Source organism: Helicoverpa zea, chromosome 5 (genome assembly GCF_022581195.2).
Source record: "Helicoverpa zea isolate HzStark_Cry1AcR chromosome 5, ilHelZeax1.1, whole genome shotgun sequence".
Taxonomy (NCBI): Eukaryota; Metazoa; Arthropoda; class Insecta; order Lepidoptera; family Noctuidae; genus Helicoverpa; species Helicoverpa zea.
This window is the reverse complement of record NC_061456.1, coordinates 4,787,246-4,814,012: the sequence shown is the minus strand read 5'-3', so window position 1 is coordinate 4,814,012 and position 26,767 is coordinate 4,787,246. Positions and strand designations below refer to the sequence as shown.

Below are 26,767 nucleotides of genomic sequence, written 5' to 3'. Positions count from 1 at the left end.
AATTTTATTTTTATGTGGGTGCGGGATGCTACCTCGGGACACGGGTGGAACTGCGGGGAAAAGTTAGGATCAAAAGTTTAGAATAAATTGATTTGATATGAATATTTAATACATTTTAGGAAAATTCTTCGAAGCACACAATTGAAACAACAATTGAATACAAGAATCCCTACTACCAAGAGAGCAAATCAAGTGGAACACCTAATCATGACTCCATCAAAACTTCTGAAACAATACAAGAAGAAACACATAACTGCAATTCAGTGCAAAGGTATAACAAAATAATATTTATCATACCATTATATAAAAATATTCCAACATAATTTTTTTTCTTCAGGCCAGTGCTATGTCCAGTATCCAATTGCTCAAAAATGGTCACGATTGACTCCATAATGCTACATTTTCATTTTGACCATTCCAAAGTACCAAGAACGACCATAGATGACATCACCCCTCAAGAAGTTTCCCTTAAATGTTCGAACTTCTCAACAGACGTTCAATGCGTAGCAACATTTATAATAGAGACCCAGAGGTATGTATAAATATTACATTTATATGAGACTATCATATTTCGTGATAATAAAATGTATAAATAATTTCTCCCGATGAATTATTTTAGGCAGAACCAGACTACCAAGAAGAGAACAGAGTCAGTACAGACTGGTCGCAGTTCTATAAAAGACTCCAAATTATTGCTTTTGATGGCAGTGAGAATGCCAACGAATTACATAAAACTGCCGAATGTGAAATGTGATGCGTCACGAATCTTCACCAGGACCATCCATACACAGACTGAAAAAAATTACGAAACCGATTTAGAAGTACCGATTTTTATACACATTTTTTGATTTTTGGAAATTGGAGGATCCAATTTAAACATGTGAATATTATAGTTCGGCCATTCAGAGAATGCGTTCCTGACACGTCGCGATTGAACTGACGACGTAACTTTGCAATGGCGTTGCAGTTACGATAAAAATATTTTTGCTGGTTGTTTACCGTTTTAACAATTGAGGAGCATTAAAACAACATTATTATATCAATAATCAATGAATGTTATAATTCAGTCAGTTCAATCGCGACGTGTCAGGAACGCATTCTCTGAATGGCCGAACTATAACATGTTACATACTTGTATTTTTCTTTTTCAGACTAATACAGACAGTTTTAGCAAGGACAGCAGTGACTACAAGTCATGCATTAACAAATACATACATGATGACGACGAAGTTATTCTTCTATGGCTCTGTAAATTAGATGACGCAGAAAAGGTGTTTAGCGTAAGTGAACATCAAATTATAATCTTCTCGTAGACTAGGTAAGCAGTGTAACGTATAATGCGCTTTTAACAAAGGCTTAGGCTGATTCATATTTAAAGTAAATTAATAATGATTATTCCAAACATTTTTCTTTCTTCAGGTAACACTTTTGGGTGAAGACAAGAGACGTGGCTATTGTTACATTGGCGATGCAGTTCATGTTAGGGACAAGCAAGATCCTTCATTACTCTACGACAGGTCTGAGTGCCTCATAGTCAAGTCATCTGCCGTCAGTGACCTCTACGACGAGCACGGACGTATTACCGCTATTGTTAGCATGATAGGATAATTATTTAAAAAATATATATTATTAAACATAAACCTCTTTTATTACTAAACATACATTAAATAGCTAATTAGAATTGCTCACAAAACTTGTCAGCTTCGAAACTGTTGACTGAAACACTACGAATGTTCCTATTTTCTTTATCGAAATAAACACGAACTTTATCCTTGTTGCACTTCTTAGGACCTTTCAGTTCATTCTGGTAGAAGATCTCATAATCAGGATTGGGTTTCTCAACTTTGTAGCGATTCGTTTTGGTTCCTTCTCTGTTTGGGAAATTGTATATTGGTTCATTGATTCTGTATTTGGCGCCAGATTGCCCAGCTTCGATCATAGGCATGTTGGTATTAGCATGTAGCATGTTTGTAGATGACATCTTTGCATCAGATTCTACATTCCTTATCAAATTGAAGTCCAATTTATTAGGTTGGCTATTCGGACTAATCTGACTATTTGTATTTGCACTTACTGCTGACACTAGTGATGAATCGCCTGTTGAATCCACAACTTTAATGCTCTTTAATTCCACCCTGAAATAAGAAGTCTTGGTAAAACAATAAAGTTAGGATTCAGGAACTGATTTTGATAGATTATTTCACTGTAACTGACTGCCTTTCTTACTGGTACAACAATATGAACAACAATAAATGCAATAATGCTTGATTTTTTTTTATAAAAGCTGTGTTCTTAAAGTTCAATAAATATTTGATATTTTACCCATAGCTTGCATCGTCTGCGTAATACTTCACTTGTATTGGGTTTCCTTCATTGTCCATGTACGTATATCTACCAACTACTGTGCCGTTAGGAAAGTGCTTCTCATCTCTTATCTCAGGCTGCGCCTCCAGATCTGGTCTGCTAGTTGGAAAACCTACAGAATTTTATATTGGTTTTAATTTATTGTCTTGAAAGTCTTAATATCTTCCTTTTTTTATCTTTTACAAGAACTTTAAAGTCTTTGCATAGTTATCCCATCTCTCAATGATTGCTATTATTTGTTTTCAAACTTTCCTACACTTCGATCCAAATCCCCAAATTGGAGATTTATTTATCATTGTTTATATCTATACTTACATGCCACAGTTGTAAAGAACATCAAAGGAAACACATAGAAATTCCACAAATGCCTGTTATTCACCTTGATACGGTTCATTGCAATAAAATATCAAAAACAGATCCTTGCTAGAAATATATCACATTTCAAGCTGTCACGGTGACTCAGTCAGCTGATATTTGCAATTTGCTTTTCGTTTATGGCTTTACCGTCAATCTACAAGACTCCAGGATGCAACCTTTTTTGCTTCTTGATGAGACGGTGTAAAACGCATGCTACAAAGAGTGTGCTAAATATGAATGTGGAAGGATGGAGGTGGACCTGAAAGAGGACATGCAGCAGAAGGAAGTGGATGTAAGTATGACGTCTGACAGAGAGGAATGGAAGAAAAAGACATGTTGCGCCGAACACAAATGACTTGGGAACAGGGCAGGAAGATGATGACTTAGCTCTTTCCCACGGTTTCACTCGCTTCCCGTGGAAGTAATTTCCCGTGCCCGGACAGGACATTACAGCGTATAGTAAAATATTATTTCAAATCAGTTCAGTAGTTTCGGAGCCTTTAGGATACAAATAAAAAAAAATATATACTGCATAGGTATATTATTAAAGATTACACTCACATGGCATCTGGACAATACTTGACATATAGGAAATCATTTACCTTTCTTCTAGGATTACTTAAACTAAGAAGAATATTAAGGCCTTTTTTCATGCAGTGAAAGTCCAATTTAAAATGTTAATTAATATAAAACTTTATTAATAGCACAATAAATTACATACACAGTTGCTTAATTAATAAATGCTTCACAATTGTATAAATTATTTACTAAATGTATTCATATTTACACAAAATTATTGTCAGTTAAGAGACTTCCAAGTTCTGACACTAGATGGGTGATAACATTGTTCTTATGTGGTTTTGGTGGTCGAGTCCATGTGACTGAGGGTTCTGTTGGTTGATTCAAAATGAGGGGCAACGGCAATGGTCTGTTTGTTATCACGTCTGAATATACCCTGGAAAATAAATATAGCAATAAGGTTAATACTAAGTACCAACTAAGTAAATTAAAAAGATAGCAAAGTTTTATCAACTATAGAATTATACCACTTTATTTTACTGTGTCTTTTTTTACGAGATGGTCATCTAAAATAGAGTTAAAAATCTACATTAAATAACTAATTTGTAAATAATTCTAGAATTGTGCATGATACATACTAATTTATAAAATTAAAAAAGCAATTGTATATAATGCTAACAACGATGGCGCCTTTGAAAACTTTCTGACCAGTATAGAAATCTGCTTGCGATAATCTTACACTAGGCGTTAAGGCAACATGTTGAAGTTCTAACCGATTTCTTAGTTTGTTATTATAACTGCCAGGTTTTTGATCAATAAAATAATTATTATCATCATCATATCAGGCATAAGTCCGTCTACTTTTAAAAATTGGTTTTTCGCATTGATTTATAAAATTACAGCTCGAAAGCGGCCTACATTCAGATAAAATAGTAATTTTTCTTTATTATATCAATCCAATAATTTCTATGTAGCATATGTTGATAGTGTAGCTTTCTAATGGCGAAAGAATTTTTACAAACAAAAACAAAAAAGTCCTCTTCATAATATTAGTATAGATAGATTAGAATGTGTACCTGTAACCCAAGCTATCGGCGATGTATCTGTACTTCACAGGTTTGCCATTAGGATCGATATAGCCATACGTGCCAGTGACCGTGCCATTAGCATGCCTTTCTTCAAAACGGTATTGAGCATTGCCAGTCTCTGGGTCCATTACGTCGTAACCGAAGGAATACATCCCAGGATTTCCTGAAATAAACAAAAATATTGTTGATCAGTTCATATTGAAGAACTTGTGGAATTAGGTACAACAGTACAATTTGGACATGAACGTATTATAAAACAAATTCCCCCTCCACGTCTGTCTGTCTGTTCGCAATATACATTATGATGTGTTGTTTGTGATGCATTTTTTATAGCAGGCAGCATGTGAAACAAGGACTTACTACTACTATATTGTCCATCTCACGTGGACCGGTATACTATTTCGTCATATTTCAGACGAAAATAAACTCTAATATGAAATTGTAAAGTATGTATTTGTGTGATGGCAAATAGGAGTATTGTATCTAGTAGACATCCATGGGTTTACTATAAGCTTGCCGTCACCCCTCCGTCGCCGTCTGCTTTGTATTGATTATGTATTGACAATATAAAACGTTCTTAATAACGTACAGGTTACGGGTCAAATTCAAATGACAAGTTAGTCCCTAGGTTCGAGCTGCGGCGCGCGCAGTGCCGTGTAGATAGATCGCATTCGTCTGAGTGAATGACTAGCGTGTTCATTGAACGACGACATTTAATTGAATGACAAGGCCGAGCGTTGATTGAACAAGCGTCACTAAACGTCAAACAGCTCGCAATGATAGCACTGTGTTGATATTTATGCTATTTTTCGATTAAACATACTTTAAAGTGCGTTATTTGTAATATACTATAGTGCCACAGCATGGATTTACCTGTCGATACGCCACCGCAAGCTACTTTTAAAGAAAAATTTTATTCGAAACTGACTGAATACGAACAACAAAATCAAGGTAAGTTCATTGTTATTGTTTAGCTCACTTGAGAATCAAAGCTCAGTTGTGACTTTAACGAGACCTATGTTTTGCCGAATCGCACTCGCTGTAAATAGTGTTAAACACAAGAACAACTTATTCTGGTTATATGTGACATAATCACTCAATGCGGTAGAAGCGCGGTCGTAAATAAACCTCCTCTTAATTTTTGTCTTATTTTATTGTTTTAAAAAATAACGGTTATTTTTGGATCGTCCTTGGCTTGTAATTTTTCCAAAAATTATAACCAACATCCGCACAAAAGTTGATTTATTTTATTCCATCTAAATAAGCACGTACGCTTAACTGGTGTTATTGTTTCAGGTTCCCAAAGAAAACCATGGTCTGCCGAAAGAATTGTAGAGGTTATAAGCAATGTTCGAAAGGCAAGGGTGGCCATAAAATCTAAGGAAGCCAGGACATCGATGGATTATTACTGGATATCAAAGTATGATATTATGACTGTAGAAAACGAAGATTATCTGATATTTAAAAATAAATCTTCGGATTTTCCGACGGTGCGTGTTATAGCTAGAAACGAGTATTTTGACACATTGGAAGACATACATAAAGCGTGCGGTCATGGTGGGCGAGACAAAATGTTACATGCTATCAAGTCAAAATATTATATACCTAGAAAAGCAATAGAAATATTCCTTGCTCTCTGTCCTACATGTGAAACGAAAAAGGTGTTACCCAAAAAAGTTACAGTAACAAAGCCAATTGCATCTGGATACTTTAATATTCGGGGGCAGGTGGAATTGATGGACTTTCAATCTTGTCCCGATGGCGAATATAAATGGTTATTAAATTATCAAGACAATGCTACACAATTCGTTAGCCTTCGGCCGCTTACAACTGATAGTGCACAGGAGGTAGCAATGGAATTAATGAAAATATTTATGATTTTTGGACCACCGTACATCCTGCAATCTGATAAAGGACGTGAATTCACGACAGAGATTATCGCAAAAATTACTTCAATGTGGCCCGAATGTAAAATAGTTAATAGGAGCCCTAGTCATCCCCAGACCCAAAACAGTGTAGAAAAAAACAACCAGGATATCGAAACTATGTTAAGGACATGGATGAATGACAACAACTCCACAAATTGGTCCATAGGATGCCATCATGTTCAATATGAAAGAAATGCATCATTAAATCACATAATTGGAAAATCTCCGTACAAAGCTTTATTTGGTCGTGATCCCAAAGCTGGATTAAGTGGTACAGTTATACCTCATTCAGAAGAACAATTACTAAACCTCTCACAGCAAGAATCCAGTAGCGAAAACAATCTTGTGTCTTCAGCTACAAAGCCTATAAAATCGGAGATTGAAATTGACGAACTGAGTAGTAATATTGAAATTCCTGATCAAACTGAATCTGATCCAAATTCTAAATTAGAGCCTTGTTGTTCAAAAAAATTACGGGATGAATCTGTAACTAATGAGAATAAAATTAAACCAGTTGACAGCAAAGACTATGTTCAAACTGAGGAGTTAGAGAACTTAGAGATAAACTCGGGAGCACATACATGCAAGTCATCTGAAAATACCGTCGACGCTGTACGTGACTTATCTGATGAGGAACATGAAGGCTATGATTTAAATGTTGCATGCAAAAGTGAACAAGATACACAGCCTCAACCAAATAAAGTTCTTAAAGGTACAAAACGAGCTGCCGCGAAAATGGAAAATGATATGGCAAAAAAATTACCACCTTTGAGTATTGGTGAAACGGTGATTATTAGCATTCCTAAAGCAGACCGCGGTCCTTTGGATATACAAAATATAAGAGGAAAAATTGTTGACTTCCAAAATGGAGTGTACAGAATAGGAACTAAATCAGGAATCATAAAAAATTGGTTTGAACGGCATGAAATGCAAATTTCATCGGATGATTATGATGATGATATACTTCATACACCAATATCTTTGAGAGAAACTGTGTTACGCGAATCTTTATTTGGAAGCAAGGGTTTTCAAAAATGTGTTTGTAGACCAGCGAAAAACCAGTGCCGCACAAAACGGTGTGCTTGTTTTAAGAAAAATATGCTCTGCAGCCCAAAATGCCACAACCATTTGAGCTGCGTTAACAAATAAGTGCTAAATTAAAAGCACATCCAATTTATTTTTTATGTAGAATTAAGATAAGTATGTATATAGATTGTCTTAATTTATATGTAATACTATCTCATTGTCATAATTAGAAACTGAAATGTTTAGAATAAGCGATGTGACTGATAGCAGTAGTTAATAAACATGCTATAGGTTTATTTCTTTTATAAGAAATGCAATAAATTATCAAAAACCGTATACTTTCGAAGATGTAGAGGTTTCAAATTAAATATTAGACTAGTTCTAACTACATCAGAGAGGCTGCCCTTTGATTCTTTGAATTAAATAGTATGTATTGCCTATCTTAAATAAAATTTAATATAAAATCATAGTGTGTCATATCATATCATTTCCTTACTTTTGCTGTCTAAAGTAGGATTACTTTTTAAGTGGCAAACATATGGTCACAGTACTCAAATAAAAAAATATCATATTTAGCTAAACTACTGACTAAAACATACATAGAGACATTTTATAATTTAATTAATTTTTATTTGAAGCAAGGTTAACTTTAAAGTGGCGATCCCATGGACACCCTAATCATAGGTACATAATAAAGCCGTCTATCCCATTCAACGACTCCATGTAACATTCAACAACTTGACGAGTTGTCCTTTAGTCATTCAATTAATTCAATTCTTTATTTGCGTTCCATATGTAATACAGGTGGTACTTTTTTTAAAGTTTAAATAATATACTAGAAACAATATGGACCCTGTAGGGCACAGCATAAAGAGGTAGGAGAGGTTTGCAGTAACCCGTTGTATGCCGATATACGCGAGATATGCGCAGATACACGCGAGACACAATTGATTTTCTATTGTTCTATATTAGCAGCATACAAGCCGATAAACCAGATAACTGCGAGATACACAATTGATATTGACATACCATCTATGTTATTGTATGAATAACTTGGTCCAACGTATTCTGCTAACGAAAGCCGAGGTTGCCTGGGAGCTGTGTGCACCAAGACCACCGCTGATATCATCAGAAAACCCTGAAAATAAAACCAAATTGTTTTATTAACCCTCTTATTAAACAAAGCTGTTAACTTGGGTACTGAAATTAATTTTATTCATGCAAAGATGGAGGTACAAAATTATTAATGATTAACGACGTCCTTATTAATTGGGTCACAATTAATCTTGAAGTACAAATACAAATGAAGTGACGTATTTAAATACAAAGTAAGAATAGTATAGAATTAATACGAAGAGCGGTCATTCGACTAGCTTTCTGCAATTATGCTCAAAACCGGATTAAAACCCTGCTAAGAAATTACAGTATCCTGTAGTTAAGTAAACTAGGTATCTACAATATGTACCCCAACCTCTATGGAAGCATGTTTGATTGCTTATAGATTAAGGAAATTTTGTTTACGATTAAAAATAACACCTATAAGTAAGTATGAACATACTTCTTCCTCACACAAGTTTGTTTTGAGTTTCTAGTGAAAAGTAATATATTGAACAGCCCTATCAATATTCTCTGAATTGAGAAATTGTTTTTGACATTAATTGCAAGATAATCCAAACTTCCTCATATAAATCTGCCGATATGATCAATATTTGAGGTGCGCAAGAGTTTATTTGCCGACACATGAAGCAAAGCCGCGTGTTTGTCTACATTTAAGTCAGTTTGAGTAATGTTACACATTAGTTTACTGTCAGTTTATATGATACGCGTGACGCAGAAAAAAATGAAGTTTAATTATAGTTTTTAGTGTATAAAAGTAAATAAACTAATGAATCATTTTTTTCTAATTAATATTTTCTTATGGATAATGCTGGTAAAAAGCTTGAACACTATACAACATAATATATTTTGAATCCACGTGGAGGCTTCTAAATAGTTGTTATGTATTAATTTTATTTAAAAATATTTTGTTATGCTGTACGTAAAGCCTGAGAGGTGTTGTATAAGGGTTGATTACCATACTCTTGGAAAAATACTTTTAGATCTCTTTCAAATCTTACTTTTTATGCATTTTATTAGTAAAATGTAATTTAGTGTTAACATATTATAAAAGTATTAATTATTTTGCAGTTTTATTGCTTTTCTGCTATAAATAATGTTACTTCTTATAATGCTGAAAGATGATTTTTTAAATAAATTTAATTTATCTGCAATAACATATTACAAAGTTAATTCAAAAAAATTAAACATACGCTTTCAAAATCTCATGCTCCTTACCTTAATAAATCCTTCCATATTTCTGTATACTTAAGTCACAATTTCACACATAAAATCCGCACAGTGTGCACAGTGTTACAACCGTCGTCCACATGAATGAATATATTTATCCAGCTCACCTTTTAGTATGGTTTTCTTCGTAAAAAAACAACGGCCACGCACAATATCCGCTAACTTAGTGGGTGAAGGCAATTTCGCCCGTATTCACTAAGTGATGTCACTATACGTACAGTCAGCATCAAAAGTCAAATGCAAATTAAAATTTCCAAATGTGCCTAACAGCGTCAAATTTTACTATAATTTTTTTATAAGAGTTATCGACACAAAACCTTTTAAAAATAAATAAAATAATAATAAATAAATAAAACGTCATCATCTGCCAAACCTTTTCACAACTGTATAGGGGTCGGATTCCAGTCCAACCGAATGCAGCTTAGTGCCAGTGTATTACAAGGAGTGCCTAGCAACTTACAAATGCCATAACTTATTTAACATCCTGTACTTCAAAAAAAAAATGAATACTCTGGTCAGTTATCGACGACACAGTGTCGCACACAGCCGCTAAGCTATGAATGTTGTTTTGTTTAACTACTTTTGACGATGACTGTACTACAAGATATGACAGTATGCCTTTTACGTGATAAAAGTAGATATATGAGAGCCAATGATGGGAATTAAGATTCAATTAGGAAGTCCTAAATATGAGTAATGGCGCCTATAAACATGACAGGTATTCAATTTTAATAAGAAATGTTCGTAAAAGGTCAGCCGATTTTTATGTGAAATTATTGTCATCATTATGATTTTAGACGGATGCATTTAAAGAGAATTCTCAAAAGGAAATCGGATAATTGATTCCATTTATTATTTATAACTCTGTTGTTAGTTATATTTAATAGGTAGGTACTTTGGGATCAATAACTTCACGAACAGACATAAATAGAGAAAGACCAGAGCCAGCGGCATATATGTAGTTACATTGGAAAGAAGAATAATTGCATACCCATATGTATAGACTTTATCAACTACGTTATAAGGCTGTATCAACAAAAAACTATAAGGAACAAGAGTGTAGCCTGATGACAGTGCAAATTAACAGCTTTTACATTTTAGCACCAATAATAATTCATTTTAACACACGCTAATAAAGTCGTTATCAAACCAACTTATCTCAAGTTAGCGGCACTTTTATTGTTCACCAGTTAAAAATAAACTTAAGGGGTCAATAAAAAGACAATTTTACTTAAAAGGCTTGATACCGTAAAATGACTGTTTTGGATAGCTCCGTAGAAGGTATCACCCACGTAGTTCCACAAATTCTTTGGAGACAGTTCTTTTAAAATAATATATTATGTTTTTATGAAAACTACATCATCGACTCCCATTTATAACGTTACTCGAAATGGGTTTTATGACTTCATGAGGTAAATAAAATGTTATAATACAAGTTAACAAGTGAGTTCGAGATCCGATACAAAAAACAAGAATTACTGTTCAGGTAATGAACAGTGCTACTGATTGCAGTATTATGTGCAGTTTTTCTTATAAGAAACCTTCATGGGACCCACCATAGAGCTTTAATTTCTGGGAATATCTTCACATCAGTTAGACTGTCTCAAGCGCCTTTTTAACCAATTAAAATAATATTGGATGGTTAAGAATGCATCTGACTGACCTTAAGAAGAAAAATGCTTCAACTTCTCACCATATCGGTGTCTTTTTTCAAAAATATAAATAATTATAACTGAATTATGAAGGCAATCAAATTATAAATTATATAAACGATTTCGGCACTTATGTTATGCCAAAAAGAGATAAAATAAATTAATTTTGCTTTAGATTAATTAACTGTCCTCGCCAAATTAGGATGTCACATCAATATACCTGCTTACCAACATAATTGGTTTTCTAATAAAACTGGCTCTTGTCGTTAACGATCACATAAGTTAAAAATGTATCTTAATAAATTAAATATGACTATTGGAATCATAGGAGGTTATTCAACCTGCCGGATGTTTGTCATGTTTATCGTATCCTATAAATGCAGGTGTGGAATTACAGTGCAGTTTTGTAAAAATGTGACATAAAATCTTTATACTTTTGTAAGAATCATCATCCTCCGAGCCTTTTTCCCAACTATGTTGGGGTCGGCTTCCAGTCTTACCGTATGTAGCTGAGTACCAGTGCTTTACAAGGAATGGTGACCTCCTCAACCCAGTTACCCGGGCAACACAATACCCTTTGGTTAGACTAGTTAGATTTACTGGCAAGGATGTTCAATGACAGCTGGTACCAACAGTTTAACGTGCCATCCGAAACACAGTCATTGGTGTTTAACATATACTTAGAAAGTACATACAAACTTAGAAAAGTTGCATTGGTACTTGCCTGACCTGGAATCGATCCCGCACCCTCATACTCGAGATATATAGTTATGTAAGAATATGATACAATATAGGATGATAATGAAGTGATTTAATTGCCACTGTTTTTGCTATCTAGGTACTTATACTTGCGTCGAACACAGTAACTTTACTAAGTAAGTAGGTAAGTAAAATTGTCTTCATAAATTGAATTGATTGTACAATGTCAGGAATATATTTGTATTTAAATAAACGCTATGAAGATTAAATACGCCATTACATGCCTATGAAGATGATTCGTGTATCTTAATGGGCCATTTGTTCACTCGGTTATTAGCGTTCTATGAAATATTAACCAATTTATATCATGACTCAGCCTTTATACTATATGTTCAAAGTAGTGTATCTCAATGCGTTAATAGTTTCTTATAATTAATATTTGGTAAAAACTGCCCCAAACTGTACGGAATCATACTTTTTGACAGTCACGGTTTAAATTACTATAAAATGTTACTATACTCTAAAAGATTATTTGGATGATGTTATTTAATTTTCATTGAGTTTATAATTTATGGTTATGTTTATAATTTATGCTTATAATTTTAATTGCAGCCTTGATATTATTATGTGAATTAATCTATAATCTAATCGAATGTTATAAAATGTTACCTTAAAATTATTGTATGCCATTATGGCGGGTCATAGCTGTGTACAATTTAAAAGCCATGTAACAACTCACTGTTTACATATGTACCACAATAAAGAATATTTGTATTTGAATAAAATATATATATTTTCAGCCTTCTTATCATCCCTCTGGGCACAGGCCTCCTCTCACATGGAGAAGGATTGAGGTTGAGCTCTCATCAGTAATGATAATTTTTCACAGGTTAAACAAAAACAACAATAGTTTTACAAAGTGATTCTTATAATAGTTACAAAATTATACATTTTATTAGTTTGAAAACACTTTTGACAGATTTTTAGTAAAAAACAAAATACAATGTCAAAATATTGAGATCATGGCAAATGAAACTGAAATGAAAAGTTTTAGAAACGCGATCTATATCTAGTAAAAACTTAAACACAATAATATGAATGGTACAAAAGACTCATTTATTTGTTTATAAATAAATTATAGCTGATGTCTAAATTCTACGATGAAAGCATTTAAAGCGATTTAAATACATAAATATATCGATAATTGTACTTCAGATGCTTCATATACAATGGCAAGTTATTCACACATGTGAATAAATATCCACAAACTCTTATTACTCAAATAATCCTCCAACACAAATATTTATCATAATCGTACCAATTTTTGTAGCAATTCATTTTAAAAATCGAACATGTCACAATAAAAATGCTAATCTTTAATTTTTTTAAACTAAACATGTCTAAATCAAAAACAAAAGAGCAAATAATTCGAAGTTCAAAACAATTTTATTCGAAATTCAAAATTCGAAAACTCTCTTAACCCTGTGCTTGCATACCCTGACCCCATCCTTAAACTAATGAACGATATAAACAAATGAACATAACTAGATAGTATTGTGTCGTAAACATAAAGTAGTAATATTTAGGTGGCTAGTGGCCGTAGCCATGGCCGTAGGAAGCCACTGCGATGGGTGCAGCTGCGTAGTGAATAGGAGCCGCATGCGCTACTGCCACTTGTTGCTGGAAAGAGAAATTTTAGAAATAAATGTCATATACTCAAAAATACTAGTAAATGTCAGTGATGTATACAAGGGTATCATCTTCAGTTTTCATAGGCACGAGTAAATTAATAAAATAAAATGACATATTATTACCCTTTTAAAGTGATGAATTTACTAAAGGATAAATATAAATAATATAACTTCATTCACAACCAGAACAGAAAATTATTAAAGTCAGGAACTTATGAAACTTCAAATTCCGAATCTGTAACGGAGCAAATAATTTCTCTGCGCATGAGTCGTGTCGCGTCGGTTCAAGGTTGCGTCTACTCAACCGTTACATTTCACCCGTAATCAATTGTTATTAAAGAAACTTTTTTACTATTTTCAATAACCTGGTACCTATTCTTTTCTTTCGACACTTAGGCATTGTAATGCGATATTAGACTTAGAACTTCCTAAGTATAACTTCCTCTTATCGATAAAAAAATGTCATCTTCTATCAAAAGTTAAGACGAAAACTGTACTCATCCTCCGAGCCTTTTTCCCAATAATGTTGGGGTCGGCTTCCAGTCTAACCGGATTCAGCTGAGTACCAGTGCTTTACAAGAAGCGACTGCCTATCTGACCTCCTCAACCCAGTTACCCAGGCAACCCGATACCCCTTGGTTAGACTGGTGTCAGACTTACTGGCTTCTGACTACCCGTAACGACTGCCAAGGATGTTCAAAGACGAAAGCTGTACTAAACGGGTTTAACACACGAGTAACCATACGAGGAAATTACGTGTCAATTACAAATTCCTTCCACGTACTATTCTAAGGTACATACAAAAACGACTGCATAAACTTAACCTGTATGATAATTTGATACAAACGCCATCAATCCCATTTACCCGCAAAGGGCATACCGGAACGCGCGAGCAAAAAATATCTCACCAAACATCAAGAAACAGAGAATCGGATTTAGACAAAAAACTAGGCACGAAATAGCCATCTAGAGCAATGGTAATAAGGCATGCCACACGTTTACAGTCCTAGGCAGTTTTATCAATGAGCAAAACACTCAACTACCTATCAGGTATTTTTCTAGGAACGCCCAAAGGCTGTTATCTGGGAATTTCGGAGTAGTTTGACCAAGAATCGCGAGTTCACAGCGTTTCCTTATAAGCGCACGCGCCATTAGTATTTGCGCAAGAGACGCCGTCGGCTCGCAATCGCAGAGAAATCGGGTTTGTGTAATGTTGACCCATGACAAGTTATCAGTGAAAAATCATACTTCTACAAATGAGAGGACAATTTTTATTTTAGTCTTTGACTTCCTTAAATAATTCGAAAAACTTGAACTCTTAGCCAGTGTATGAGAAGTCGTCTGCATGATTCATCATCATCATCATCTCAGCCATAGGACGTCCACTGCTGAACATAGGCCTCCCCCTTTGATCTCCACAGATACCTGTTGGAAGCGACCTGCATCCAGCGTCTTCCGGCGACCTTTATAAGGTCGTCGATATTAACTAACAATTTTAATAAGAACTGCCATTGGCATGAAAGGGTGATGATTGAAATTGCTGAAAGTGTAAGACCTGGAGCTATGAGTAGTAACCGTACGTAATTTCGAGGTCCCATTAGCTGTCATTCTTGAAAAATAACGGTAAATAAACATCACGATGCAGCACTGAAATATGGATATTATGTTATTTAGATATGTGCTTTTAACTTGGAATGATTGAGATATAAATCATACCGGATGAACCGCATGTCCGGACTTGTGCACGACGGCGTTGAAACCGGTGTGATCGTCAGCGGAGTACGCAACCGTTCGAGTAGAACCGTCGGGCTCCACTAGCGAGTAGCTTCCTGAGGAAATAAGTTGGTAACTCTTAGCAAAGTTGTGGTGGTCTTTGGACTATCTGGAGTTTGGGTAATTAGGGTACCTATGTACACTTATGGCTATACTCTGTACATTAATTATTTACGTAAATTATAGTATAAGCATTTAATTGCTGGGTCTCTCAGAACTCTTACGAAAATCTTTTTTTCGAAATACGCTTTTGCTTTTTTACCCATAGTGGTAACAAGTTGTTGAAGTCAAAACTTCAGTGATACATAAATACATTTCGTTTTAGCCTTTTTACCAGCCACCCGGTAATTATCATATTACTCCCACTGCCTGTGGGAACAACAGCAGCTTCAAGCAAACCTGCAGTCCATTCATTAGCCCCCTGGCTTGTTTTTCTTCAGTTGTTACCACATTCACTATGTTCTAGTTTGTAAGCAAAGTTCAAAAGCCGTTTAACACTAACCTTTAACGACGTCTCCGTCACGCTCTTCTTGTTGTGACTTTATGTCGCCGGTGTGCGGGTCCTTCACTCCGTAGTTGAACGCGTACTTTGGATAGGACTGCAAAGACAATTAAACGTTGTAAGGACCACGTAACTAAGGACCAATAATTTAATAGGTATTTAATTTTATATGGCCAGGTATTATATAAAAGCATTATCCGTAAATTGATAAATTACGTTATCTTAACACTGGGTTTGAAACAGAACTCCAAATACAGAAGACACGTCAAAGTTACGTGCCCGTAGGAAGCATAACGTATAGTTTCTTGTTTATTAAATAAAAATATAATGCGCCATTAAACACAACACATGACAAAACTTAAGCTAGAGATGTCTAGCATTCAAAGCTTGCATTAACTAGTACTTAAGCATAAACAACTACACTACAACAACATTTATAAAAAAAAAACTAAATAATCAAAGAGGATGATTCACGAAAATATAATAATAATAATAAATCATTTATTTCGGATTCATCCTAAAATTACATCCATATTTGTTAGTAAAAAAGCTTTATAGGGAAACTTTAGAAAAACTTATAGACAGAAACTGTAACATACTTTCAAAATAAGACTTCTTTCACATCATACTCACAATAGGTTCAGCTTGCACAGCATGTACCAATGGGGCAGCATGTACCACTGGCGCAGCATGGATCACAGGGGCGGCGTGTACCACTGGGGCGGCGTGTACCGCGACCGGCGCATGTCCGTAATACCCGCCGTACTCAACTGGTACAGCCACCGCCATCGCTGCGCTCACGTATGCTAGCACCAAAAACGTCTGCAAGGAATTGTATTATTAGAGATTTAATTAGATAATTATTTTCTATTTATTTCAAAAATCAAAAACCAGCTGAGGGTTAGGCGTCGAAGTACTCCTCCGCATCGCTGTTCCCCGGAAACGTGCCCAGAAGACTGGCTGCATTGCCATGTTCTAATTCTTTGTCCAAAGAACAAGCTAGCCCTCTGGTCATTCAAAAATTGTATTTACCCACTCTTTTAGGGGAGATCTGGAAAATTCGTTCTAAGAGGATGTTTACTCCCTCAGATTAATTGCTATCTTACATTTCGTGATAAGGTTTTTGCATGTTTGAAGTTGTATTTCGCTTTATATACATTTTTAACACAGATTGGTTTAAAAACCACAAAATAAAATACACTGCAACAAAATAATTCTGAAGAAAGTGCAGCTTTATATTTTATTCCTTTTATAGAAGTCCATAAAGTAAAAAGTTGCTAGATTTAAATTGATATAATGACTTCAAAGGAGGTTTATTTACGAGATACCAACCTGTTTGTTGCCTACGGACATGATTTATATCTCCCGGCTGTTTCCGTGTTTGCTTCAAAAGGAGAGATGCTAAAGTATTGCATTATGAAACCTTTCGTTTAAGCGAACGTAGGTAGAAATTGGTTTAAATTGGTAGTTAGCAGTTGTTTGATTTAAATACTTCAAGCAATTAAATTAATTAGTTTGATTATCCCGGCGACGTAATGTAACAATCAAACAATAATTTATTTGCTTTTTAGAAGAATGTGCATATGTAACATATATCCACATTGATACGAGTCATTATATAATTTACTTTTATCGAGTATTCAAAATTTGAGAAAATCAATTTTCTTTTGAAACGTTTTTAATCGGATACTGTTGCACTAAACGAATCCTTAAAAAAAAACAAAATAATAAATATCCTTTTTTAATGTTATCTCAATTACGCAACTCACCCGCATGTTAGTATCTGAGGTGCACAACGACACAACACACTCCCGGCAGCTTGCGTACGCGCAACCGCCTTATAAATATAGGACCCCACTCTAAGCACCTGCCTTAGATGCACCTACAGGCTACAGTCATAGATACACTTGATACCATTCAATTGTTTTGACGTGGAAACAAATGAATTACGAGGTACCTACTTTAATTTATAGAGAGAATATGACTAGTTTAGTTGATTAGTTTATTTAATTGGATAACCATAGGATTAGACTTATGTACTTAAGTTAAAACTAGATACAGAGAGAACATAATGTAGGCATTGTCTTAGTTTAGTTTACTGGGCAACTATAAAATTATACAGTCAAAAGCATGCTGATGCATAGTGCGTAAATTATTAAAACTCATATTATATTTCTTCTTCTAGGGCAGTCATGTAAAACTCAATCATGGCGCGTATAGATTCCCTAAGTAATCTACAAAACGGTAAAACGCTCAAATGGCTTCTGGCTGGTGAAACTGAGCTCATCACGAATACCTTGCAAAAGGCAATGTGCCTTCTCATATAAATCAACAGACACGCAAATATCTAACAGTAAAGGTATGTTATACAATAAATGAATAATTTCAGCATGACTCACACTCATATGATAGTAAACTACCGATTGAAGAATTGGAGTAACATTCGGATAACACTTGATGTATTGATCATGCATTTTCACGTGCAGAATAAACAGCGATGCATCATAACATCTAAATGACGTTCATAAATAATACTTGAAATTCCTGTGGTAAACCTTGCTTTATTTATCGTGTTAGTCACTAAATATTTTGTGAGAAGCAGCAAGTCACTTGTAGTTTGATCAATCGATCTCTAATTGGTCTTAAAGCTATGAAGTACCTAGACAAATCCTGCTATATGTGTTGCGGAGGAATGAGTATCATGTTATAAGGAAGATTTTAAATATGGATGTGAGTAGACATCAGAGGAAGGGTAGGACCAAATGGATAAGGGCAGATGGGTTGAGGTTCTCCCAAAAGGCTCTTCAACACATTTTAATTATGTATGTATAGAAATGTGGTGGTTAATCTGGTGTTGGTTAATCTATGATCAATTTTCACCATTTCTGGTATACGGTAGGTAATGAATAGAAATATTTGAAAGCTGTTCATATATGTAGGCACATAGGTGCGAAGAAAAATTCACGCACACGCTAAGAAAAAATCACATACAAGAAGGATATTGCAGAATCTAGTCCAATAGTTGTTCTACATCTTGACCGATATATAACTGTCATTGCTTAGTGTAAATATTTCATTACGAAATAGATATAGTCCCACGGCAGTTGGACTGATTTTATATACTTTAAACATTTAGAAAGTGTTTCAGCTAATTGCTACATATTAAACCTTATATAATGTATAGCTTGCATGTGTGTGAACGACACGTTTAAGCCTTAAGTTACTGATAACGAGACCTAGAGTAATTATCTAGTTGTAAGTTAACCAGCCCACCTAGATTTTGAAAGTGCTTTTCTATAAAAGGGGTGCATTTTGAAATGTTCAGCCTAAATTAGTAGTAACGATGGCTGTAGCATCAATGTGTCTAGTCTAGTAGGTTAACATTACATTTTGGACCGTATATGATTATTTGGACTTTATAGCCATTTATTCTAAGTTTCCGAGATAACTAACAAAATTATATTTAATATTAAGAAATGCTGCTAAAAAAGGTCAAAGAAGAGAGATTTTCATTGCAGAAGGGTAAATATGTGACAACTATCAAGTTCTAGTAACAATTCGTACTAAGCAGTACCATGTTACAATCAATATTTTATGCTCTCATTACCATGGGAATAAATAAGAGATTATTTTATCGGCTTGGTTCAGTTCAATACGAAAGCAAACGTTTTGTGCCAATAATCCTATACAAAAAGCTGTATTGAAGACATCATAAAACATACGTGACATAATGGATTCACTATCCTGGACTCGGCTATTTATTACTAACTAGCAACTAGCCTGCTTGAAGTTGACAAGAACCAAAGACTGGCTAAAATGCCACTTCTTCAATGCGAACTAAGTCGACCAAAAGCTCATCGCATTTATGCGCTTAGTTGTCAAAACATATTTTAATCTTTTTTTTTTATTAATCGTTTGAAGCTAAGTTGGATAGTTTTTACTTTACTTTCAGTCACTTTCTTCCCTATAAAAACATTAGGTAGGTAGAAAATGTATCTACCATGGAAATTCAGTTTCCGTATCAAATGTACCTCACCGCCCTATTTTACCCACTTCGTGATCCTATTCGACAATAAGAAAATAATAATTACCTACAATTACTTAATGGAAATTGCATGCAGCTGATATAAAAATCCTTTCCTTATAATTGTGAAGTTCAAGGTCATACATAATAGTTCATCTTTACGTTCGTTCCAATGCAGCATTTTAGCCGTCACGCTGTCTAGGCCACTTCTTATGCAAAGTGTATCTTTGTCCGCACTAACTCTGTTTTACGTCATTTCTGTACTGCATAGAATTTCTTAAAAGGAAGCTGTCTGTCACATTCCTAGCGAACATTAAAATTCTCAACAAACAGTATCTAAGCAACGGATGCTGACAACAGAATACTGTCCCTAGTTTTATATGAAACAGGGAATATTTATTCAATTATCGAACGGAAATGAATCTTACGCAGGCTGTGAATTAAATCACAGTTACCGTAGGCATAGTAGCAGTGGTAAACAAAATACAGCACAATCCCTTGCCTTGCACTGCCACGAAAAATCTATGCCGAAGTAATAAAGCAAATACTATTGAAAATGAGACCTATATTCCTAAATAGAATTAAAGTAATAAAACATGCTATTCCGGCATAGTATTTCATGTTGAAATTCGCTCTAGATTGCGCCTAGGTACGCACTTGAGATGCGTGGCCGTGTAGCAAGTTGAATTTGTGGCTGCGCCGGCGCATTAGACAGGTGTAGGGATTCTGATTTAATGGCTAATTGCCTGTTTACTCGTTAAGTGTTTACCTTTTTGAGAGTTAGCCGACAAAAGCCGAATGGTTTCGCTGTAAGCTGTGATGATGTAGTCGTAAAAATAAATTACTTTCTTTGTCTTGTAGGTATCTTTTTCCTTGCTTCTTTTTTCACACAATTATAGTCCACAGTTTCCTTTAAAAAAATCTCAAAATTTTCTTTTTATATTCGATTAATCAATCGAGTCAAATCGATTAATTCTACATTCTTGGAAACTAGAATTTAAGTGGACTAAGCACGTTCCTTTGCATGGACCCTTTCTATTATTATACAATAACAATCGAAGCTCCGTTACCTAATGTTTATAAGAAATAATATCAGGTTATATCATATACTTGTGGTATACTTAAGTACACTCCCTAAACTTACCTAACTTTAGACCGATAGTTACTTGACGTGATGAAATATCTTGAAGTTAGTGTTTGCTATTTTGCAGGTGTTACAGTTTCACATATATTTTGTTGAGCTGGTTCTAGTAATGATTTATGACGGTAATTAAGAAGTAGGTACTTGATGTGACAAACATTCACTATTAGGTAGCATTCACTAAACCTAGCTAGCTGGGGAAAAGACGAAATTACTTCCGATGATTATTGAGAAGGTGAAGTTAGTTTGATAATAAATAAAAAGCCATTTATTCTAGCAGAAAAAAAAACGCTGTCGGCACAGTAAAATTCGTCCATCAAACGTTATGAAGGCCCAATTTTGTAATGACTATAGGATGCTTCGGCATACTTATAAATCGCACTAACCAAACAAGAAGGATTAACGAGCTACTTACTTTACCTTATAAGAGAAGAGAAGTATGTCCGTAATTTATATTATAACCAATCATCAGTAATTAAGAATTCAGCATTTGATGGCAGCAATTAGACTCTTAATTAGTTCTTAAAAGTCGTTAAAGATATCATGTTCATTTAAACACTGTAAGAATGTTTAAATCTACACTAATATTATAAAGAGGAGGATTTTTTTTTATTTTTGTTTGTTTTTGTGTAATGGATAAACTCAAAAACGAATAGACCTATTTTAAAAATTCTTTCACTATTGGAATGCCTCTTATCGAATGCTTCTTAAGCTACCTTCCCGAGTAACATAGGCTATATTTTATCCCGGTGTGAGCATAAGTGCCTACCCACGGAACGAGGGTGAAACCGCGGGAAAACGGCTAACGGCGGTCTCAAATAATTTTCTTTGCTAAACTAGTACTTCACTTAATATATCGCCTGAGGCCCTAGTTATATATCTAGTAGTTACATACTTGTACATAGAAAATTGAAGGATTGCAATAGTAAATAACTGGTGCAAGCCTTTTCCATATGAAGCAATTGCTATCGGACATATTTATATAGCAAAGTCTATGAAATTGTGGGTTTGTGTGACATGGCATTTTAACTTGGTTTAGTTCGGGTTTTATACTTCAGTTTAGAGTAAGATAGCAGGTTTAATATACCTACCTATCCACCTCTATACATTCAACTTAACATTAGCTGAACACATTAGCTGTACGTACAATATAATATTTATATTTAGCTGAACATTTTGCCTCTACCACTGATATAGTTATCGGCACGAATCTTGAGCTCTGACCCTCACCTGCGCAGAAGTAATTTATTGGGTCCCTTTTGTGGTATGAAGTGAGGCGCGGGGGCGGACAAAAGCGGTGATTGGCCCGCAGTGCATCGCGTCATAGCCGTCACTCGGGAATGGTTCTTTGCTGATAAATCACTTCTGCGCAGATGTAGGTCAGAGCTCAAGATTCGTGCCGGTAACTAAACTCAACTACATCCGGTTAGACTGGAAGCTGACCACAACATAGTTGGGAAAAAGGCTCGGCAGATGATGATGATGAGCTTAACGTTTTCTGTGACATTCGTAAACTACAGTTTTTTTCATTATCAATTAGATAAATAGCATAACTTCTGACGCTGTCGAATCATAAAATTACTTATAATGATTATCAGTGTTTGCAATCCTCCACAAAAAAAAGTTTCCTAATCCATTGATTTTCCCATGTTCGATTCCGATTTCATACTTGTCTAGCTTCCTTAAAGTGTTCAAATATTAGAACACCTAGGTATGCCTTAAAAGGCACACAATTAGTAACTCCACATAACTCTTTAGCAATATAACGTAACAAAGTCTGATAAAAATGCGAACAAAAAATTTTATCAATCAATATTATTTCAAGAATGTTGTAACTATCGTAAATAATAACGAAGCCTAAATATCTTCATAATGAAAGAAAAACACTTGTAAACCGTTCAGTAAATAAAATAAAAATATTTGAACTGCTAAATATTTTAATTGAAACTGCAACGTTGCTTACTTGTTTTATATTTAACTATGAAAATGGCGTGATCAATTTATACGTAGCAATATAGGGAACTGTATTTTAATACAAAAATACTTATTTCTAGCTTCACCCGGCTGCTGATAGCCTATCAGGAACTTATTTAGCTAACTAACTATTTAATTATTACTTTTGGTTTTACAGGTCTCTGATAGCAATATATGGCAGAAATTACGCTAGCAGTCGCTATCAGGCAGATAGCATTAATTATTACTACGTAACTAACAGTCACTTTAACGGTAACCACTGAAACCAAGCCTTGGGGCTTAATTTTTTATTTTAAAATAAACACAGAACATAATTCGTAAGATTAACATTATAGTAACAAAACAAATGTGTGAGTGTGACGTAAGCTTCGAAGTAAATTAGGGCGCTACTTCTTGGCACGCTAGAATCACACTAAATGAGAATCAAAAGCGACTGAATAATACACGACTCAGTATGATTCAACTTTATTACCACCAATGAATGGATGCACATTTTAAATGATAGACGTACAATTGAATCAGATGGTATACTTTTTGAAAAATAATCTGGTTTCAGGTAAAATAAATAGGTAACACTTTTTTCTGCTTCAGCTGTTATTAAAGATGAATGCTATTATGACTACCTCTATAATAAAAGATTTGAAAATCACAAAAATAGGATCAAACTGATTACTTCTTTGGTGTCATTTCTTGGAACACTCGGATATCGGGAAAAACTTCAAAATCCTAAAAACAATGCTCGAAAATTGCATGCAATTATTTCGGTCCAGTCTAGCTAGAACAAATGGTGGTAAGAAAAAATGCTGTCTAACAATGGGGCGTTGCCTGTGAATCATGCGTCGAAGTATAAAGATCTACTAGTAATAAAGTATTTATAAAACAAGTAAAGTTCTAGAAGTAATCAAACAGGCTCTCAGCTTGCCGCCGGTGACTAAATATCAAAACATATCCTGTAATACATCTGGTTAACTCGTTATGCATCCTGAATCACGTGTGCATGATACAAATGAATATTAAGAAGTTCCAATTCGAGATACTTTTAAAATAAGAAACATGCAAAATATTATATCAAACGGAACTTGTCGTAAATGGGATGGTATCCAGTACTAAATGAAAACTGGTGAATTTTCCCAGCAGCTAATAAAAAAAATACTTGTATATTTATCAATTACGTTTTCACTTGTTCGTTTTATAACAGATCCGCTTTACGGCTGAAGTCCAGGCAACAACTTAGACGACATAAAGCCCACGTCATATTTGGATGTTTGCCCTTTTGTCAGATGTCCGGGCCGGTGTCCGTGCCGGTGGTGGTGATCCGCTCAACCTTGATATTAAGAGATGTTGTTCCACAAAAAATAGTGGCGCTTAAGGAAAATTTTGCCGCATAGCCGGCTACACCCAGCTTTAGCCAGCTGGAATAAGATATAGCCGCTCTACGGGCTGAGCCGTAACATCAACATCAAAGTATTTACCTTCTGTATATATCACCTCATGATCATATCAGTATGCTAGACTAGTGTACAGCAAGCAATTTAGAAATCCCAGTTACACATGCAACTAGAGTGTATGAACTGCTTATCATGCATTACAACCAGGGGACTGACGGAAATAGGTTAGTATCGTACCTACCTACGTGATGAAATGGCTTCATGTTCGCCAATTATGTTAAAAGCCCGACAAGCTATGTGGAGATAAGATAAACTAGACTTTGTGTGTGATTGAGACATTATTGTGTCATATAAGGTTGTCCAGTTCGGTGTCTGGAGCTTTGCTGGTAATAATGTCGCCTACACTTTTTGATACACCACATCTCAATGTCAAAACTTTTTGCTGTGGTTTTCAGTATAAGAAATCTTTATTTATATAGGTCAAGCATACCTACTGTATAGTCAGCCTCGTCACGTCATACGTGTTGCAACTTTTCTTCCCTATATTGCAATTATTTCATTGTTATTTTGCCGGAGTTCATATTTTTTCTCAATCACTTCATTGATATTACTGTATACTCACCAAACAAATTGCCTATAATAGTCATTGTTGCTATCAAAAAGCTTAATTTTTCAAAGATTATTCAACTACTCTTTAACAATAGAAGTGAAAAATTAACAATAGTCGATTGATCCCCACGATTCTCGATTCTATGGCTGACTGTTTTGTAACAACGTAGTACCTTTACTGGTTTGTCTCGGTATGCGAGTATGTGTGTGTGGTTTATGTCTGATTACATAGTCGCTGATCAAAGATATGTTGCTATACATATGGTAAATCTTCTGAATTTATTGGATGTGTTTTGTTTTTCCTATGTATGTGGAAATGAGTACAGACATTGGTTAATCCGAAAATGGGCAAGTCTTTATGACTAGCCATTTTCTAGTAGAGAAAATAATGGTATAAAATGACAGAACAGGCTTGATTCATACGAGAGATGTGATTTTAAGATTTAGTTAAGCGCGAACGCAACATGCTGAGAAGATACTACCAAGGATCGCGTACCTATCACTAGTTCGATTAAATTACAAACCATTCGTTGAAAACTCGCGGTATTGCCGTAAAATATTAATTTAAAGTAAATGTGAAACTAAAACCCGTTACTAATCGAATAGTAGATGAGTTGGCAGGGCGCCATACTACAATATCGTTGTTGACTTTTCTATCTCGCAAGATAATAAACAAATGGACCAGAATTTGGTGTTTTTCAACCTTTCCCATTTAGAACTGACCCCGTTTTATTTTACTCCTGATGACAGCTGATGCAGATGGCTGAATATATTATTCATGGGTAGAAGCCATCAACTTATGTCACGGCCAAAGTGAAAAACATATTCAAATAGAGCATTCACTTTATACTGAAGAGATATGATACATTGGATCCGGTGAGTTACTAATTATGAGTTATTTTATTTATTTATATTAATTATATTCATTAACATTCCTACAGCCACATAGGTACAATTGATAAGATTTTGACGAAGTAATTCGAGTTGATCTTCATTTTCATAGCATCAAGTTTACACGTACAAAATCAAACTGGCAACCTTTTCCTCAACGCTCAACGATTAACTGTCGAGCTACTGAGCTCAAACTAAAAAGATTTATTTTAGGAGCCGACGTATAATACGCTAACCTAATTAATAAGGTCGGTAAATTCTAGGCTAATGCCTAAACTTCGGGGAACTTTCACGTGAATATGGATAAAAAACTTTTAGACCAAAATTGTCTTCTTCTGCGGTTTTCTTCTGTGATATACAGCTTTCAACTTTTAGAGAAAGCTTTCGGACACACGTCTATGAAAAATATCACGCAACATGGGTATATGTCGTGTCAACTTAGTGTTTGAGTGATGATCGTTAAGAGCTTCTAAAACGACTAAGTAGGTACAATCGGATTCTTCTTCGACGAGAACGATATGGGCACTGCACACTTTAAGCCTGTAACACCATTCGACGAAATTCTTAATCATGTAGAACCATTTGAAAATATCGTTTTATAGAAATCGTAGGTTGACGTTAAACTGCAATATTTCAAGAACTAAAAATAACTTCAATAGGTACCTAGCTCTATAAACCAGGGGACGTCAAACGGAGATCAAAGATAGCTTTGTGAGTTGGACATCGACCGACTTGGGTAAGTCTGTGACCTATTTAAGATTGAGTAAAATATTTTTCTTCTGAAATAGGTACCTA

The 26,767-nt window shown here is 34.8% G+C and overlaps 3 protein-coding genes across 6 annotated transcripts; all 3 read right to left on the bottom strand.

The window, feature by feature from the left end:
• Nucleotides 1-1,675: 1,675 nt before the first annotated feature.
• LOC124630488 lies at nt 1,676-2,758 on the bottom strand. Its single transcript, XM_047164422.1, has 3 exons — nt 2,680-2,758; nt 2,323-2,476; nt 1,676-2,135 (listed from the first exon to the last, which is right to left on the bottom strand). Exons 1-3 carry the CDS (start codon nt 2,756-2,758, stop codon nt 1,676-1,678), a joined length of 693 nt encoding a protein of 230 aa, XP_047020378.1.
• A 487-nt stretch (nt 2,759-3,245) lies between these two features.
• On the bottom strand, nt 3,246-11,531 carry LOC124630490 (larval cuticle protein 16/17-like). Of its 4 annotated transcripts, none has more exons than XM_047164425.1 (4): nt 11,509-11,531; nt 8,312-8,420; nt 4,317-4,491; nt 3,246-3,676 (listed from the first exon to the last, which is right to left on the bottom strand). In XM_047164425.1, exons 1-4 carry the CDS (start codon nt 11,512-11,514, stop codon nt 3,505-3,507), a joined length of 462 nt encoding a protein of 153 aa, XP_047020381.1. In that variant the 5' UTR covers nt 11,515-11,531; the 3' UTR covers nt 3,246-3,504. The 4 variants fall into 4 exon arrangements, with proteins under 4 accessions (XP_047020381.1, XP_047020383.1, XP_047020380.1 ...); XM_047164427.1 differs by lacking the exon at nt 11,509-11,531 and adding an exon at nt 10,002-10,122; XM_047164424.1 differs by lacking the exon at nt 11,509-11,531 and adding an exon at nt 9,617-9,854.
• Nucleotides 11,532-12,926: 1,395 nt separating this feature from the next.
• LOC124630489 (cuticle protein 8-like) lies at nt 12,927-17,782 on the bottom strand. Its single transcript, XM_047164423.1, has 5 exons — nt 17,715-17,782; nt 16,579-16,767; nt 15,946-16,042; nt 15,387-15,499; nt 12,927-13,659 (listed from the first exon to the last, which is right to left on the bottom strand). The coding sequence occupies exons 1-5, from the start codon at nt 17,718-17,720 to the stop codon at nt 13,570-13,572; spliced, it is 495 nt and encodes a 164-aa protein (XP_047020379.1). The 5' UTR covers nt 17,721-17,782; the 3' UTR covers nt 12,927-13,569.
• Between the last annotated feature and the right edge of the window lie 8,985 nt (nt 17,783-26,767).

Excerpts from the sequence above, each read along its gene's own strand:
- LOC124630488 (XM_047164422.1), bottom strand. The coding sequence starts at position 2,758 with ATGAACCGTATCAAGGTGAATAACAGGCATTTGTGGAATTTCTATGTG. Across the intron at positions 2,477-2,679 it reads GTTCTTTACAACTGTGGCAT|GTTTTCCAACTAGCAGACCA; the intron begins GTAAGTATAGAT and ends AAAATTCTGTAG. Across the intron at positions 2,136-2,322 it reads GCAGACGATGCAAGCTATGG|GGTGGAATTAAAGAGCATTA; the intron begins GTAAAATATCAA and ends TTCTTATTTCAG.
- LOC124630490 (XM_047164424.1), bottom strand. Across the intron at positions 4,492-8,311 it reads TTCATACAATAACATAGATG|GAAATCCTGGGATGTATTCC; the intron begins GTATGTCAATAT and ends TGTTTATTTCAG. Across the intron at positions 3,677-4,316 it reads GCCGATAGCTTGGGTTACAG|GGTATATTCAGACGTGATAA; the intron begins GTACACATTCTA and ends TTTATTTTCCAG.
- LOC124630489 (XM_047164423.1), bottom strand. Across the intron at positions 16,043-16,578 it reads CTGTGCAAGCTGAACCTATT|TCCTATCCAAAGTACGCGTT; the intron begins GTGAGTATGATG and ends TTGTCTTTGCAG. Across the intron at positions 13,660-15,386 it reads CCGGACATGCGGTTCATCCG|CAACAAGTGGCAGTAGCGCA; the intron begins GTATGATTTATA and ends TTCTCTTTCCAG.